The 17382-nt window shown below is 45.5% G+C and overlaps 2 protein-coding genes across 8 annotated transcripts; one reads left to right on the forward strand and one right to left on the reverse strand.

Moving 5' to 3' along the window:
- Positions 1–324: 324 nt before the first annotated feature.
- LOC114862797 (nocturnin-like) lies at positions 325–9223 on the reverse strand. Of its 3 annotated transcripts, XM_029163500.3 has the most exons (6): positions 9088–9223; positions 5747–5991; positions 2019–2161; positions 1767–1932; positions 1254–1585; positions 325–1177 (listed from the first exon to the last, which is right to left on the reverse strand). In XM_029163500.3, the coding sequence occupies exons 3-6, from the start codon at positions 2151–2153 to the stop codon at positions 656–658; spliced, it is 1155 nt and encodes a 384-aa protein (XP_029019333.1). In that variant the 5' UTR covers positions 2154–2161; positions 5747–5991; positions 9088–9223; the 3' UTR covers positions 325–655. The 3 variants fall into 3 exon arrangements, 2 of the variants coding, with proteins under 2 accessions (XP_029019333.1, XP_029019324.1); XM_029163491.3 differs by lacking the exons at positions 5747–5991; positions 9088–9223 and adding an exon at positions 3734–5693; XR_003787062.3 differs by lacking the exons at positions 325–1177; positions 1254–1585; positions 1767–1932; positions 2019–2161; positions 9088–9223 and adding an exon at positions 6097–9079 and having other exon boundaries at positions 5748–5991.
- Positions 9224–10000: 777 nt separating this feature from the next.
- On the forward strand, positions 10001–17070 carry LOC114862522 (uncharacterized). 5 transcript variants are annotated; one of them, XM_029162950.2, is made up of 6 exons: positions 10001–10262; positions 12644–12969; positions 13096–13160; positions 13331–13562; positions 13852–15293; positions 15754–17070. In XM_029162950.2, exons 4-5 carry the CDS (start codon positions 13555–13557, stop codon positions 14822–14824), a joined length of 981 nt encoding a protein of 326 aa, XP_029018783.1. In that variant the 5' UTR covers positions 10001–10262; positions 12644–12969; positions 13096–13160; positions 13331–13554; the 3' UTR covers positions 14825–15293; positions 15754–17070. The 5 variants fall into 3 exon arrangements, with proteins under 5 accessions (XP_029018783.1, XP_029018812.1, XP_029018774.1 ...); XM_029162941.2 differs by having other exon boundaries at positions 13412–13562; XM_041072548.1 differs by having other exon boundaries at positions 13096–13562.
- Positions 17071–17382: the final 312 nt, after the last annotated feature.

Below are 17382 nucleotides of genomic sequence, written 5' to 3' on the forward strand. Positions count from 1 at the left end.
AGGCCCCACAGTAATGCAGCAGGGCAAGCACTGCATTCACTCCCTCCATCCTGCAGAGGGGGGAAGGGATCTACAATGACTCAGTGGTTCACCACTGCCTTTTTTAGGAGTCTGTTTCCTTAGATTACAAGAATAAACATTTCTTGTGCTCTGAACTGAACTGAACTCTGAAATGAGTTACTCTGAATAACATAAAATGCAAAGTGTTCTCGATTGACCTGAACTAGAAATCCAAAAGCATTCTGTATAGCTCCTTTGTAGGGCAAGTATGATTGAGGTGAAATGTTACTTTAATATACATTAACTTTACTAGAGCCTCAAGAGTCACATAAACATCAAATACTTTATTCTCACTGCAATTTGTTGGCTTTGTGGTACATTTAGTGCAGTTGCAATTTTATACATTGAGTTCAGGGAAACCTTGAGGTTTAGGTTCATGGAAGTGGACCACACTGTTGCAGTGTGCAACGCTGCAACTTCTACATCATCAGTTAATAATTACACATTTCTGCTGTTCCACTGCCTCCTGACGAACGTTTCAACTCACTCGTGGCATCCACACACCTGCTTCTGAAGTGAAGCCCGTCGGGAGCCGTCTGTAACACTTGGCTCCTCACACCACTGTTTCTTTCCGTGTCCTCACATTACTTCCTTTTCACTCCTTTGCCTTAAAGCTAAAATCACAAACCAGAGAGAGATGGTCAGAAGGATAGCTGAAGGACGGAAGCCTATTGGGTCCAATCTGTTCCTCTGTGGGCATTTCCAGCACCGCGTCCACTCTCAGTGTGTCCTTGCTGTACCAAATGTAGTCAAGAGTAGTACAGCATTCCCCTGTGGGACGGATCTTCCATGTTGTGTACTCTGGTTCAGTCAGACCGTCTTGGCTCAGCTTCTTATAGGCTGAGTCCAAACCGAGAGGCGACGTCATAAATCGGCGGTGGACCTCCTCAGCCGGGACAGCGTTGAAATCGCCACATATTAGCAGAGGAATGTCAGAGCTGGTCTCCCCCGTGGATCCACCGCAGTGTTTCTGGACCAGAGTCTGCAGGTGTCGCAGCAGGTCAGAGCCCTGGGCACTGCGGAGCCACTCCCAGCCGGACCGAGCCTTCAGGTGGGTCACGGCCACGCACAGGAACCGCTCCGTGCTGCAGCAGCGGAGCACCATCACCACAGCAACCTGCGGCGAGACAGCGGTGTGTTACGGGTGCTTGTGTTCGTGTGGCTTCGTCTGGGGGGAGTGAAATTTACCCCACCTGATTGGTTGGAACCCTCATGGCGGAGAGTTGTATGTTCGCGCTGTCCAGGAGCTCGAAGCGCGACTGATCGAAGAAAAGTGCGCAGCCGTCGGGCCCGTTGTTGCCCTCCACATCCAAACACGGGGACCACGGTTTAGGGAAGAAGTTGCTGCTGTAGCCCAGGTTTACGAGGACCGGGTGGAGGGTGTCGTAATAGTGATCGACCTCCTGCAGACACAGGATATGAGGTCGGTAGGTGAGGATCTCCTCTAGAATGAGGTACTTCCTGCGGGACCAGCTGAGAGCCTCCAGGGGACAATGGACAAAACTGTCAAGTCCCTCACCCAGAGCTGTGAGACGGGAGAAACACATTTTAAATTCATCAGCACTCAACAACACTCCACAGTCTGTGTCAAGTCTTTGATCAAACTACTGTGTTGCTACAATTGTAATGTTCACATACGTAACAGGCTGAACTTTTCTACTGATGATGAGCACCACTAAACTGTGGCTGGTGTGTGGGTGCCGTACCTTGGGCCAGTATATTCCACTGCATCACTCTGATGGGGTTGCGGTCGCCGTCGCTCAGGTGAATGAATTTCCTGGGGAAGCGGGGCGGCCTCTCCTTGAGGGCCTCATCACACTGTCGAAGCAGCTGTGCTGGATCGGGAGGACACACAGGGGAGCCCTTCAGTGCCTGTGGACCACACAGATAACACACCTGACATTTATTCCACTTGGGAGGCAGATGCGTATCTGCCACGCTATAAGAGTGTGTATCACCTGGCAGAAGTCTGGATCCAGAATTGTGTCTGCAGGCTGATGACACTCCAGGGTAGACGGAGAAAGGGGGAGGGGAGAGCTGCCGTTGAGGGTCTGTGCCAGAGCGCTGTACAGCCTGGTGGCCCCTCCACCCATCGGACACACTGATGAAAAGGCGAAAGGGTTGTTTTTCACAGATGCCTTAATGGTGTTTGCTGACCTTCTACTCAGCAGCCGACTAAAATGGAGCAGTTTCACGTTTTGAACGGTGTGTCTCAGCTCACAATGATTTGTTGGGGGAGGGTGCTTATACTTATTTCATACTAATGAATATTGGACTTCGGTATCTCAATAAGGGGTCTGTATGTTTTCATGCCAACAAGCCCTGTACATTGTCCACACTGCCCTTCTCAAAGTGTGTATTTCCAGCCCCTGGTGGAAAATGCTGTTTTAGGAGACCGACGCACCTAAGGTTGATCTCCACACCTGTTTCTGGAAGCAAGCATGACATCATAGGGGTCACAGGTCACAGCATCCAGCTTGTTGTTGTATGGCCAAAGCTAGCAGCTAATGATGCGCTAATGGCCCATTAACGGCTGGCAATGAATGGACCTCATGGTTGTAGCTGGAGAGTGTGACACCTTAGAGGACCTGAGCCCACACAGCACCCTGTAACACGGCAGTGGCTGCTTAGTTTAGCTCTGCGTGGTGTGTAATCATGAACCACAGAGTCATATAAATGTACCAAAATGTCTAAAAAGTGGATTTTGAATGTGCTGGCACCTGTTTAGCATGTTCTTTGATCACAGCTCTGCTGTGTGGATGCTCGAGAAGCAGCATTTGGAAATAAAAGAATTAAAGATGCACAGTGTAAAATCAGTAACACGATCCCTGATTAAAATAAAACATTCATGTAGCTGCAGCTTTAAACGACATAATTAAAGTTTCATGCTGCTGCATGATCAGGTACTATCAGGCATTATCCTGCTTTCTCATGAAGCTTGAGAGGAGGTCAACTTTCCATTTTAAATGACAGGATTAACTCTGTAGAGGTCACTCTGTTGTTAATTAGTGGTGTCACATTTAAATGCACACACTCACCATCTGGTGCTCCACTCAGTGACTCCATAAGTATTTAATGTGCTGCCTGTTTGTTTATGAGAGCTCTATGAACTGCAGCAGGCCAAACCAAAGTGGGTCAAGTTGACTCTGCTCAGAAGGCTTGAGCAAGACAGGCCTTCCAAAATGTTACAAACAGTTATGGTAACACACAAAACACAAGTTATTTAAAAGACTAAAACCTCAGTTTTTGTGTTATTTATTTACTCTTGTTTACTTATTGCTGCTGTGAATATTAATAAGCAATTTCTCCTGGTTTCCTCTAGACCAGAACTATATGACTATAAATGGACATTTGCCTCTTTACTATTAAAACCACTTCAGTGCGCGTGTGAAAAAAAACGGGAAGCAGGTTACACATGGAGATCACTATAAACACTATAGGTGTCCATATTCATACACATTCTTACATAGCATAGACTGGCCCACTGTCACAGCTTCCATCACTGATCTAGAACCAACCAAAACCAACCAATCATCCACACACACACACACACACACACACACACACACACACACACACACACACACACACACACACACACACACACACACACACACACACACACACACACACACACACACACACACACACACACACAGAATATGTTTCTTACCTATAGTCTCCATCTCCGTCCACAACTATGCCCCACCTGCACTGCAATAAAATCTCTTCAACTCCTCCTTTCAGACACCACTGCCACTAACAAACACTGGACTGTACGTTACTCAGCGTATTTCTGCTTCCTGGCTAGGCTAAAATGTCACTGCAACAGGAGACTGACAAATGTGTCTCCTTGTAAACACAGACATCTGATTTCTCACCGCTCGCTGCTTCTGAATAAAGCTCAGACCCGGAGGGGGGTGGGGGGAGCACATACGTCATCAGGCCAAATAGAGTATTACAAGTCATGTGCCGGTGAGAGAGAGCGAGAGGGAGATACTGTACAGTGTGCACAGGGTCACATCCGACTGATTCATAATCTCATGGACAAAATACAAAAAAAAGGGTTGAAAGCAATCTCTATGTGAACCTCAGAGAGACGTTAATGATTTCTAACATCTGCAGAACACAACAGCACAATGACGGCATGACTGACCCAATGTACTGACGGTGAGTGGGTGTATGTTGCAATTATTTCTTTCTCAAGTGTAACAACACCTAGGTCACTGTGAGTACACTTTGTAACTGTGCCCACTATTGCTTTCAACACAGCACGCTGTACTTATCTGAAGGGATAACGGATACATTTAAATAAAGCTATTCATCAGACTGTTATGATATGATACAGTGACTTCTGATTGTCAGACTGTAGTTTATATTAAAAAGTCTCAAGATGATACGATGAGGTCTATACACACACAGCACAGGAAGTGGTTGAATTTTCCACTCTCGCAAGGTGACAGACACAGAAGTCAGATTGTGCAGGTCTCAGCAAATTTAATTTTAATTGTTATAGCACCAGTCCAGCAAGGGACTAAAGTGCAGGATGTCTTCAGCGCAAATGTATGAAGGCAGAGAACCTGTGTAGGTGGCTCTGAAGGTGGTGTGAGCCTGTGATCAACCACTTGTGGTTCCAGGCTGAACAGATTACAACAGAGGAGAGATCCTGTGCGGTATGAGTGGGAGTTGTGTCACTCCGTCCTTCAGAGCCCTTCTGACATTTCCACATGGAGGAGCAGCTGCCTTGGTGCATTACAATGGGCGTGGGACGATTCTGTATGTGTGCGTTTGTTGTTGAACTTTTAAACTTGTAACAGCTGAATCGTCTGGTAATTTTTTTTCCATCAACTAAATCTCTTGTACACTGTGTCTTAATATGTAGTAGACTTAAGATTCAATCCAGTCCCCGATCTTAATGTCCCACATGTGCCACCACTAACAATCAAAACACAGCATAGGAACCTGCTATCACTACTACTACTGCCATGTTATGTTAGATCATACTTTCCAACTGGGTGTCTGGATGTGGCTACGATCTTGATTTTCTTCAAGATGGATCAAAGGGCAGCAGTGTTTCCTACATATAGACATTACATAAGAGGATATTTGGCCACTGTCATACTGTTAAATCACAGTAAATGCCTATCACAATCAGTTAGAGATTACAGATACAGATGATCATACACCTATTTAGTTTCTCTTTAGTTTCTTTGTACCTACACTGGAGAAAACAACATAGGTTTTTGGCTGAGCAGTTAACACTGTCTGAACTTTGAAGTGTAAGTACTAAAAATATCGCGTTTCACAAAAGCTGTGTGTCAACTAAACATCAGTGTGTTGTAAAGTTGAGAGATGTGGTTTTGTACTGGTTGTAAAGTTAAGCACATTTCTTCAGAAGACCCGCCTTAGGGCTAAAATCATTAGAAACTAATGTCAATCCTTTATAACAATGACAGATCAGCAACAAACGGCTGAATGTCTGACAATAAATGATAATCATAAAGAATATCTTCACATGTCAACAACAACATGTACTGATGAGCAACTGTGTTTGTGATATAACACCTCACAAAAGAACACAGTGTTTTGAAATCAGCACAAAACAGAACACTCATAAAAAACCATGACCACAAATCTACTGACTAAAGCCCCAGAGCAAGGTCTACTTCATGTTCATGGCACTTACCTTCTTCAGTGGACTCAACTGAGGATTTATCTGCAGATCCACATGGGCAGCGCTTCTGTTTATACTCAGACGCCAGGAATGCGTGTGTGTGTGCTTCTGCTCAGAGTGAAGTAGCAGCAGCTGCTTGTCTGACCCTGCAACTGAAGGGCAAGGTCACAGCAGGGAGAAGCCTTGCCCCCTCTGCCATCTGCTGGTCGGAACCCAGCCGGAAACAAGTGGGCTTCAGGCAAAGCAATGCAGCAAGTCTGGAGGGAGAAAAAACAAACACACACTCACTCACTTCAGACAAAAGTATTGATTATTAATACAACAATGAAAGAATGAAACACCAGCTCAAAGCATTGACTTACCTTGGACCAGTTTGACAGCCAGGGCTCTGTCACGCTGGAGTTTATTGTTTGCTCAACAATAATTGAATTACATTAAACTGTATGACATATAAAAGAGCTCAAGAAAGTGCGCACCTCTAAACATAAACCACAGACCAGTCAAATGGAGCCACCTACAGAGATGTATTACATCCATTACTTCTACTGGTATCTTCCGTCAAAAGGTGATTTTATTGAGTTGTAAAATATGTAAGAACCAAAACCATGCATGTAAAAATAAAGTGTACTAAAACTACTATTATGTATATTATACTGTTACTGTGTCAGTAGGTCAGTGCTTTTTAACTCATCAAACCTCAAAATTGAATCTCATCAGTGTCTAATATTTGCGCATTTAAATGTCCTCTTCTCTTGATGCTCTTGATTTGAGCTTTTTGAAAGTGGTCACACGTCCGCAAACATTCCTGTCTATGTGATGCTGAGTCATTGTTATCAGCTCAGCTGTGCTGGACTACATTTGTTTTGTCTCCCAGCCGCTTGCTGAACTCCAACATCTGTTGGTGGAGGAGCGAGCTGACGTCTCCCAGCTGTTGTCTTCTGGTCTTCAGATGACTCAGCAAAGCGCTCGCGGAGGTCAACGCCGCGCCACTGCTCCTCTGATAGCGCTGAGTCAGCAGTAAATCCTCCTCCCAGGCTTCCCGTAGACGCTCACGCGAGGCCGCTGTGTCCCGGTCGCACTCGTGGACCTCCTGCCGGTACCGGTCCCTGTCCAGCCTGGCTCTGCCGACGTCCTCCGTCATCCGCCGCACACAGAGGTGCAGCCGGCTGTTCTCCACGCTCACCTGCTCCAGTTTCACTCTGTCGTCGTAGACGCTGATCTCCACAGCTCTCAGCTCGGTGGCCTGTCTTTTGAGCACGTCCATGTGACTCGCCTGGAGGTCTTCCAGTTCAGCCTTCATCTGTTCTCTGGGCTGAAGCAACGTGCTGGTTTCCGCTTTGAGCCGCTGGATCGACAGGTCCACCTGGGACCTCTTGGAGCCCAGCTCGGAGTGCAGCGCTTCGAGCCTGCGGTACCTGCTCTGCCTCTCGCTCATTCTGGCCTCCACCTCCTTCAGCAGCTCCTCTTGCTGCTCCACATCCTTTTGGTTCTCCTCGTTGCTTGACACCAGGACCTCTATCTTGGCAGCGCACTGTTCTATCTCCTGGTGCTGCTCCGACTCCACGCGCCTGTACTTCACCTCAGACTGGGTGACTTGGCTCATCAGCAGTTTAGCATCCGCACTCTCGGGGCGACACTGCAGGAGTGCGGCCTCCTCCTGCTGCAGCTCCATGTATCTTCTCCTGATGCCGGCGAGGTCAAAGGTCATCGACGTCACATACTCTTCATGCTTTATGTTGGCCTCCTCCAGAAGTCTACTTAGCCGCCTCCTCTCCTCCTCTACATAACTGACGTTCTTCTTCTCTGCATCTATGTCGCTGCACAACGCTTCCCGGCTGCTGTCAAACACTCGCTTGTGGATCAATCCAGCTTCCAGCAGTTCTCTAATCTGCTTTTCCATCTCTTTGATCTCATGGCTGTGTTCGACTACAGAGGAAATGCACTGCTCCAGCTGCTGCTTGGACTGCAGCAGCTTCTGTGACGTGTAGAAATGCTTCGCCTTCACCTTGTTTTCCTTATCATGCTGCCGCTTGAAGATCTCGCTGATCTGAGCCTGGGACTCCATCAGGGGCAGACCCGTCGCTCGGCCCTTGTCTATTTTGCGTTCCTCTGTGGCAATGTCTTCCTCAAGCTGCTGGAAGGCAGAGTTAAAGGCTTCTTCCATCTCACACAAGCGTCTCCTCACTGCTTCACTCTGCTGCCTCAAGTCTCGGTGCCTTTGAGCCTCGCCTTTTAGCTTTTTCTCTAACTGCCACCGACATGCCGTCAGTCTTTTCACACTGCTCTCCTGTCTGGCCACCTCGACCATGAGCTTCCCCAGATGATTACACACTTCTTGCTTCTGGTCAGCGACCCCTTCGAGCTCTTTTCGGATAAAATCGATCGCCTGCTTCTGCTGCTGAATTTTAACGTCAGTCTCACGCGCTTCTTCGGACAAGTTGCGTTTCTTCATTGTGAACTCCTCTCTCTGCAGCGCAGTTTCCTGCTGTAGTGTTGTTGTGTGCTGCTCTGCAGAAGCGATGCGTGACTTCAGCTCCTCTATCCGCGCCAGTGTCTCATCCAGCCGCGTTTGCAAGCTATATTTTAAGGTGATTTGATCGTTCAGAACAGAAATGACCTCCTGGTGGTCAGCCTTCACCTGTTCACGTTCAGGATACAATGCTTCATTTCTGTATAGGAAAGCTTCCTGCTTTTTCACAGCAGCTTCTTGTAACTGGGAGACAGAGCTGAGCTCTGTCTGCAGCTTCTCTATCTCTTCAGCATTAGACGCTCGGGCTGCTGCGACGTCAGCCTCGATTTCCTCTCTCAGTCGTTCACGGAAATTATTGATCTGGTGCCTCAGCTTGCTGTTCTCTATTGTCTTCACCTCTAAATGTTCATGGGCAGCGCGGCGGTCTGTCTCCAGCTTAGTGATGGCTGCAGCTATTGTAGTGAGATGGAGGCAGGTGTCAGGTCCGAACGGCAGCGCCTCCTCTTTCAGTTCCTTATCCAGCTCTCTTAAATGCTCCAGAGCCACCACGACGGCCGGGAAGTCGGGCACCAAACAAGAAGCCATTTTCTGTGCGTTTTCTTTTAAGTCTGCGTGTTTCCTTTGCTCTTTATATAGCTGCTTAAAGCGTTTGTTTCTGCCATCGATGACTTGAGTGAGTGGGGTCTCTATGACAACAGCTACCTCCCCACGAAGGAGGCAGCATGCTACGGAAGCCCGTTGAGGTCACAATGTTTTTGGCGAAGGCTAGCACCGAGCTAACCGCTAACCCTGAAACTGAGCCTGCTACTAAAGTGTGATAAAAACGAGCCAATGCGACTTCAACACTACCACGATGCAGATACACGTTGTGACGATTTCCTACCTGAATTCTAAAGCAGCTCCAGAGCCGACGTGTGGGATTGGCATCTGCTTACTGAGATGTGTGTAAGAGCTGAAGTCATACGTGCCTGACATCACAGCCAAACACCAAACTGTGGGTGTCAGTCCGTCATCCGCGAGTTGCCAGACCTGAAGGCTTCACGTCTGTTGAAATGTAATAAAAGACGAAATCAGCAGCAGAGATCGAATGCACCATAATATAATTTTTTTTTATTAAATGCACCCTTGAATAGCATTCACAGATGACATTTTATGTTGTATAAAAATGACTGTTCAAAATAAGAAGGCTGATTATTTGTTACAATTCATGGTAATTTGATTTTTAAAAATTATATAGCAAATGTAAGGGCGATTTAACAAATCAGAATAATAAACCTAGATTTCAACAAAAAAAATTAATGCAATTCTAATATATTTGAAAAGACATGTGTAATCGTTACACAGCACTAATTGTATTTAATGAAAAAAGAAATGCCTGCTATAAATGGAATATAAAAAGAAAAGCCACAAAACATATGTAATATATAACAATATTTTATTTATTTTTATATTTTTATGTTCTACTACTTGGAGTATGCAGATCATAAAGTATACGTTTATGCGCGTCTATAACCAAAACAACCTGGCAACCTTGAGCCGTCGCAGTGTTTTTTCGTTTGTCCATTTAGAAACACGTAAAGCATAGAAATTGAGTACATAGAGTGGGGTTGTAATACATATTGGGTTGACATAAAATCAAATGATTTTTAAGAGACATTTTGTTGTGGCGGTGAAGCCAAATGTCAAAACAAATCCGAGCGATTTCATAAAAATATTGTCTCGTTTGTCGCGAGGAGAACTCGCGAGACTTCTCCCAAGTCTCCTTGCAGCGCTGCAGCCAGCGCGAACCTGCAGAAGAGCAGAGGCGGAGCAAAGGCATGGACCTCGTCTCTAAACCAGGAGGCAAATCCATCGTGTGGGTGTCCTTCGGTTTTAAAGCTGATGAGAACGGACAGCCTTTGAACCCTGGACAAGCCGTTTGTCGTCTGTGTCGAAAAACCATATTGTCAAAAGGTGGAAGCACCACGAATTTGAGAAATCACCTGAAAGTTCGGCATCGCGTAGATTTACTTGAAGCTTCTTCGTCCACGACCCCCGAATCCTTGTATGAGACTCAAGGTGAGTTCCTCACAAAGTCACGCTTCAAGAAGAGTATATGCAAAATGTGCAAAGGTTTACGGCATTATCCCTCCGAAAATAAATTATCCTCGTGGCTTTTTTGCCACGCACAATAGTTTTACTATTAGAAGTACCGTTTTTTTAACAAATGTTTTTTGTCCCCAAAACTAAATAGTGGGAGGTTGGGGTTTGGTGGTGATTAGAGTCTTGGATATGTCAGCTTAACACATTGGTTGTATTAGTTTTTCGGGATCTTTACCGTTGTATGATCAGCCTACAATGGGAAAGTGGTTGAATCTGGTGGAATACAGGCAAAATGTAAAATTTCACTACTTTTCTTCAAGATGAAATCCTGATATTACAGAATAAATAGTTTTATAGTTTAATTGCAGGGAGATTAAAAAAACATTGAGGGAGTATCTGGCTCTGCATAAAAATACTATGCAGTCAGACCAATTTTGGTGTTGATGTTTTATATATCCAACACTAATTACCACCAAAAATCCTTTTCTCCTTTTACTTATTATGTGGAAAAAATAGTTACAATAGTAAAAAAATATAAATAGTGTACTTCTAATAGTTAAACTGACATTTAAAGGGTTAATATCGTGGAAGTAATTACATGCTTGGTAGTTCTGGGCACGTCTAAAGTTGTTTAAGTGCAAAAATGCCTGAGGGACGTACAACGGTAAAGAATGAGAAGGCCTTTAATAGTCCCACGATGGGGAAATTTCATCTCACAACAGTCCTTAGCTCTCACAAATAGTGGCCTGCTTGTGAGGTTGTCCATCATCCACTCTGTAAGAGGGAGGTCCACACCAGCCCCCTCCAGTTTGTGTTTAAGAATGGAACACTGGATGATGCTGAAGGCACTGGAGAAATCAAAGAAGATGATCCTCACAGATCACGTCCAGGTGAGAAAGAGCTTGATGTATGAGGAGGAGGAGGAGGACAGCATCCTCTACTCCTATGCCGTGTCGGTGGGGGAACTGCAGCGGGTGAACCAGAACCAGTCTCTCCAGTGTCTTCATCGGGTGTGATGTCAGAGCCACTGGTCTGAAGCTGCTGAGGTCTTTGGCGTACGGTGTCTTGGGTACTGGTACCAGGCATCCAGAGCCGTGGTACCACCCTCAGCTTGAGGCTCAGGTTGAGGACATGCTCCATAACGCCACACAGATCACCTGCTGAGGACTTCAGGAGTCTGGAGCTGATGCCGTCTGGTCCAGCTGATTTCCTGGCCTTGATCTTCCTGAGCTCTTTTCTCACCTGGGTGCTGGAGAAGGACAGGGGTTGAAGGAGTGTCTCAGTATCAGGGTGGTGTGAAGTGGAGGAGTGTTGCTGGTACTGCAGGGCTGATGGAGCCGGGCTTTGTGTAAAGGTGTGAGGGACTGTGGGGGGTGGTCCAGGTGTCAGACAGTGTGGAAGCAGCTGCTAGGTGGAGGGGGGTCTGCTTGGTCAAACCTATTAAAGTATGAGTTCAGCTCATTGACCCAGCTCAGGTCCCCCTCAGCCTGTGGGTGTGGTGTTTTGAAGCCAGAGATAGTTTTCAGGCTCCTCCACACCTCACTCACATTGTTCTGCTGCAGCTGCTCCTCCATCTTCCTCCTGTAGCTGGACTTCCCCTCACGGATTTTCCTCCTCAGCTCCTCCCTGTCCCCTGATTCAAACGCTCTCCTCTTCTCCTTTAACAGAGCTTTAATATCAGGGGTGACCCACGGCTTGGTGTTGGTGAAACACCGTACAAACCTGGAGGGAACCGTGTTTTCCCAGCCAAAAATGATGTAGCCTGTTACACAGTCTGTGATTGCATTAATGTCCTCCCCATGTGGGTCACAGAGCTCCGTGTTAAAGCAGTCCCTGAGAGCCTCCTCGCTCTCAGCCTCTTCACTGTACGGGCACCACCGGCTGCCTGTGTACTACAGGTTTATACACAGGCAGGAGATGCAGGATGCAGGTCAGCTCTGCCCAGTGGTGGGAGGGATTATGCACTCTAGACCTCCTTGGTGTTGGCGTAGAATAAGTCTAGTGTTTTATTGTCTCTGGTGGGGCAGGTCGCATACTGGGTGTATCTTGGCAGAGCAGCTAAAGGAGGTGCATGGTTGAAGTCCCCAGAAATAAGGAAGAGGGGCTGTGGGTGCTGTGTCTGCAGCTGGTGATTGTTTTTTTTTCTGGTATTGAACAAATTTCAATGAAACCAACGCTTCTGCATTTGCTACAAATAATGCTTGCATAACAAGCATGTAGTTGTGGATTCACTATCGTGTTGTATAATACTAATATAATAATACTCAAATTCCTAAAACAACAAACATGGTAAAAATGTCTTAAGGAAGGCAGTACTGATAATAAAACATCCAACATTATCTAATTTTATTTCCTAGCTTTCTGTTTGAATCATGAAGAATTCTTGGACAAAGTTCCGCTTCTCCAGGATTCTTCCAATCAGAATTACATCCCAGATGCGGCGCAGCCACCAGGGGATCCGTGGCTGCAAGGTGGACCATCCCGAGCTGTCCTGTCACTGCCTTTGTGCCTGCGCCTGTGTGGAAACATCGACTCTGGAATGTCCGAACCATCCAGTGGAGAGTCAATGGGGGAGATGAAACTATACGCCAATTGTCACCTCCAGCAAGGCGTCACTTTTGGACCCTTTGTAGGAGAACTGTGCAGGGGACAGATGCCAACCAATCTCAAATATTCCTGGGCTGTAAGTAGACCACTTTGTGTAAACTCAGGTTTTTTTTTTACAAGTAATCAGTATGAACTGCAAAATATTAATATTGAACTGATAGAAGAGCAGATCAAAATATCGCTGACACACTTCTATCTCTAGATTAGAGAAGATGCTGCTTTCATCTATGTTGATGCTTCTGATGAAAATAAATCCACCTGGATGAGGTGGGTAGTTCAAATTTTAGTAACGTGTCCCTTCAAATTACATTTTTTTCACTTTGTGTGTTTTAATGCTACCTGACTTTTAGTCAAGTTGATTTAATTAGTTAATTTGGATTAACACTCACATTTGTGAGTCACACTCCCAGAGCCCAACAGCACCTTTCTCTGGTCAGACCACAGCCAGTCGCAGAGCCCCATGCCTGTCATCACTGACGTGTCAACAATTTCCCACACGAATGCCTCTTACGACTCAGGTGAGCCCGACCCAACTGGTCGACCGCTTGACCAGAACAAGAGGTGAGGTGAAAGAGGTGAACTGTGCTGGGGAAGCAGCAGACCTCCAAAAGCACTTGGCGAACAAACATCACATCAGACCACGTGACAGCAACAAGGATCAATGTGTAGGTGAGTACGTCTGGCCACTGCTTCATACTAATGTACAAATTGTTCTGCTCTGTTCTCTGCAAATAAATTTAGCTACCAAGAAGGCTATTCATTGTGATGGATGTTTTCAATTGGAAGTTTGTGAAATAACACTTATTATAAAGTGGTGAAACTCAAGGATTTACCTTATTTAACCGAGGTTTAACCATCTGGCATGACAAAATGTCTACACTGTATTTAATAAATGTGTTAAAAGCTTAAATGTGTTGACTCTCCCTCAGAAATGAAAGAATTGTCAATTTCTCAACAGGTCAGGGACGCTCTCGGCCACCGATGGTTACAAGCGGTCTGTCTGCTTAAATGACAGATGCCATCACAAGCTTTTTGATCACAGATCTCCAGCCCCCTGCTATAGTTGGAGGGGGGGGGGGGGCTTCAAACAACTGATCCATACACTCAAGCCCTCCTGCAAGGAGCTGCCATCACCCTTCCTGCTGGAGGACCTCCTGAAAGAACAACACAGCAAAGGCAAAATGAACTTGGCTCAACTGCTGAGGATGAAAACGGGAAACAAAGAGAAAGTATATGACCACGCTGCTCCCCTCGAGTTTGAGCCCAGGGTACGCGGGCAACCTTCCAGTCACGGCAGGGAAGTTCCTCACTTTGTCACTTTAAGTGTGGACATTTGGTTTCACAGTGGGCAGGGCAACACTCAACGGTACCTCACACTATGGGCACACTACATAGACCGCAATTTTAGCTTTCATAATCTTGCCCGAGGAACACAAAGGCTGAGATGGAGTGGAGTGAGACATTGCAGCCTTCGGTTGGTGGAGGCCCAAGTGAAAGCCATGGCACAGGAATGGGGAATTTCTCAGCCTAATCTGCTCTTGTTTGGAGGGGAAGGAAGGAAAAAGATCAGGCTGGTGCCAACAGAGAAAGATGCCGAGGCAGGATGCGTCTCTCCTCCAAACTCAACAACGTTTCTGGAGACGGAGGACTCCCCTGATGAACCATCTTGCTGGGAGCATGTCCATTCTAACGAAGAACTGCAGACAGTGCCGTGTTTCTTCAGCGCTTTGCAGAGCTGCATTGAAGAAGTTATGTCACATAATGTAATTTCCAAAACGCTTAACCAGTTCCACAGTTTTCTCTCAAGCCTGCTCCATCCACCAGCTCAAAGCAAAAGCTCATATCAGCATCTCGCCCAGAGCCGCTTGCAGACTTTGACGAGAGAAGAACAGACGGACCTGAGTTCATGGGCTCATAGTCGACCAACCTGAAATAAGCTGTACCCCTTAGCATACTCATCAAACATAAAAGCCTTTTCTGTGATATAATAAAAGAGATCAAGGAGGAGGATTTGTCCGAAGACAGCAGTCCTTCAGACTCAAGTTTGTCTTTGTGCTCTCAAACAAACTCCACCATCTCAACAAGCATCTTCTCCTTACATTCTGAATGGAAGGTTCTGGAGGAGCTGTGTTTGGTCCTCAAACCTCTGCATGTCGCCTGTCAAACTCTTGCCAAAGAAGCCTTTCTCCGTCTGTCTCTAATTAAACCTATTCCACTGGACTGCTGTCTCGCCATCTCATCACCCGACCAGAAGATTCATCATCAGTTCTGAAGGAGGTAAAAAGGATGGTGAGGCGGAGCTTGGCCAACTGCTACGACAACCCCGCGGTCAACAGAGCTCTCTGTGTGGCGTGCTCCCTCGACCCCCAGTTCCACGGCCTGGGATTCATGGAGGAGAAGGTGGGTGAAGTTAAAATGTCTGAAACAACAAACAACATAAGACAGAAAGAAACTAACAATAAGGTAAAACAGATGTTTTTACTTTAAAAGATGCTGAAGATTTGTACCTATCCTCTTTAGATGCTAATATTTCCTTCAAGATGAATTGTGATTACTTGAAACTTTTTAAATTGCAATTAGCCCAAGTTATTATTTTTGCAGTTCTTGGGTTTTTATGAAGAAAATTATCAGTTGTTGTACAAGCTGTACAAGTTTTTGGACAGGCATTAGCAAGTGGTTTAAGTGTGCTAACATGCAAGCACTGGACTGTTGTTTAGGAATCAAGGAAATTCCCCTTTTAGCCCCACAATGGGCCCATCCCATGAGCGGCGCTCGGGGAGCGAGTGTGCAGTGACCCAGGGACCCACCTGGGTGCTCCCTTTCCTGTACTAATAGAACTGTTTATTTATGTGTTTTCTAGGAACAGGTAGCCACTTTTGATTGGCTTAAGAAAGAAGCCATCAGAATTGTCAAGGAAGATAGGAGGAGGCAAAGCAAAAAGCATTAGCCGATTAAGAGGAGCCCCTCCCCTGGGTCACCAGAATCAGAGGGCAACCATCTGCGGAGGAGCAAACGCATCAAAGAATCAGGCCCAATCAACTTCAGAAAGATCGCAGATGAAGTCGAGGGCGATGTAGGAGAGGCCAAGGGTATGGAGTTCCTGCTGGGAGATCTGTTCTGCTCTGCCCCCAGAGTACACAAAGCTCCATAGAGGACTCTGTAGACGTGGAGATGACTGTCTTTAGAGCTGACAAAGGGGCTTGACTGGGAGTGAATCCCCTGCAGTGGTGGAGGACAAAAGCAGTACAGTTTCTGCTATTGGCCGACGTGGCACGTGCCCACCTGGCTGCCCCTGCCGTGGCAGGTCATGTAGCACAGGACTACGCTCAGGATAGAATGGACACTGTGTACCGGCAAAGAGATAACATCCCCTCAGAAAGTTTGGATGCACTCCTGTTTTTATACCACAACAGCATGGCAACTACCAAGAGCCTTCCTACGGCTGTTAGGACAGATGACAGGAACGGTGGGGTTGATAAGGTCCCATAAGCACAACAATCCGCTTCACATTTAAAGCATAAAACAAGGGCTCAACAGCAAAATAGATTACCTTTTACTGCAATCAGTACAAATGTATGGAGCTTTGTATGGTTTTGCATTTATGAACGACAATGGGTTTAAAATGAACCACTCCATTTGTAGTTGAAGTGTAGTACTTTGCAGAGTAAAATGTCTCTAAAACATATTTGACTGAAAAGTTTATTGACGATTGAATTGAATTTATTGAATCAAATTTTCTAAATATTTCAGCCTTTAAGTAATTATATATTTTATTTTATTTTTATTTTCAATTTGAATTTTTAAGAATGATATGTATAGAACTGAACTGAAGCCTGAAAACCGTACCCCATATTGGTAGTATGTAAAAAACACCATCTGTGGCCTTGCTTTTGCAGAGAGAAAAATCTGAATTTTAGAATAAATATAAGGATCTGATTAGCTCATTGTTGGTTTTGGTTGTCATAGAAGAAGAATCTCTGGAAGCTCAAAAAATACTTGCTTAGAATAAACACACAATTTTAGACAAGGAATGTTAATTTTTCACGCACACTGCTGTAATTGAATGTGTCCAGCTACTTACAGAATTTTTTTCAGCACCACAATATACCCTTTTTTACAGCTTTTTTTTCATTGTTCTGTATTTTTTATACTTTGTAATAAAGGAAGTATACTTTTATTTTTATATTCCTTATCATTATCACCACTATTCCAACGAGTTTACATTGTTTTTACAAAAATTTGCGTAACAACCTTAAGAGATATGGAGCCTTCCAGTACTTCACAGGAGATAGATTCTGCCTCAAATGACACCTTATCAATCGATAATCTATAAATAGACTTTTTGATTTGTTTAAATAAATACTCTGTACTTGTGTAAGGATTATGTGGAGCTCCGTACCTTGCATATTTGAATAGCAGGAGCCAGGGATTCAACTGCTGCCCCCTCCAAGATTGGTGGATGGCTTTTATGACAACTGAGTTTGCCCAA

The sequence above is a fragment of the Betta splendens genome, chromosome 1 (assembly GCF_900634795.4).
Source record: "Betta splendens chromosome 1, fBetSpl5.4, whole genome shotgun sequence".
NCBI lineage: Eukaryota > Metazoa > Chordata > Actinopteri > Anabantiformes > Osphronemidae > Betta > Betta splendens.

What these genes read in the sequence shown, in the direction of transcription:
- LOC114862797 (XM_029163491.3), bottom strand. An exon ending in GTGGAATATACTGGCCCAAG is followed by an intron (nt 1,586 to 1,766) that starts GTACGGCACCCA and finishes CCCGTCTCACAG; the next exon opens with CTCTGGGTGAGGGACTTGAC. An exon ending in TGAGGGTTCCAACCAATCAG is followed by an intron (nt 1,178 to 1,253) that starts GTGGGGTAAATT and finishes GTCTCGCCGCAG; the next exon opens with GTTGCTGTGGTGATGGTGCT.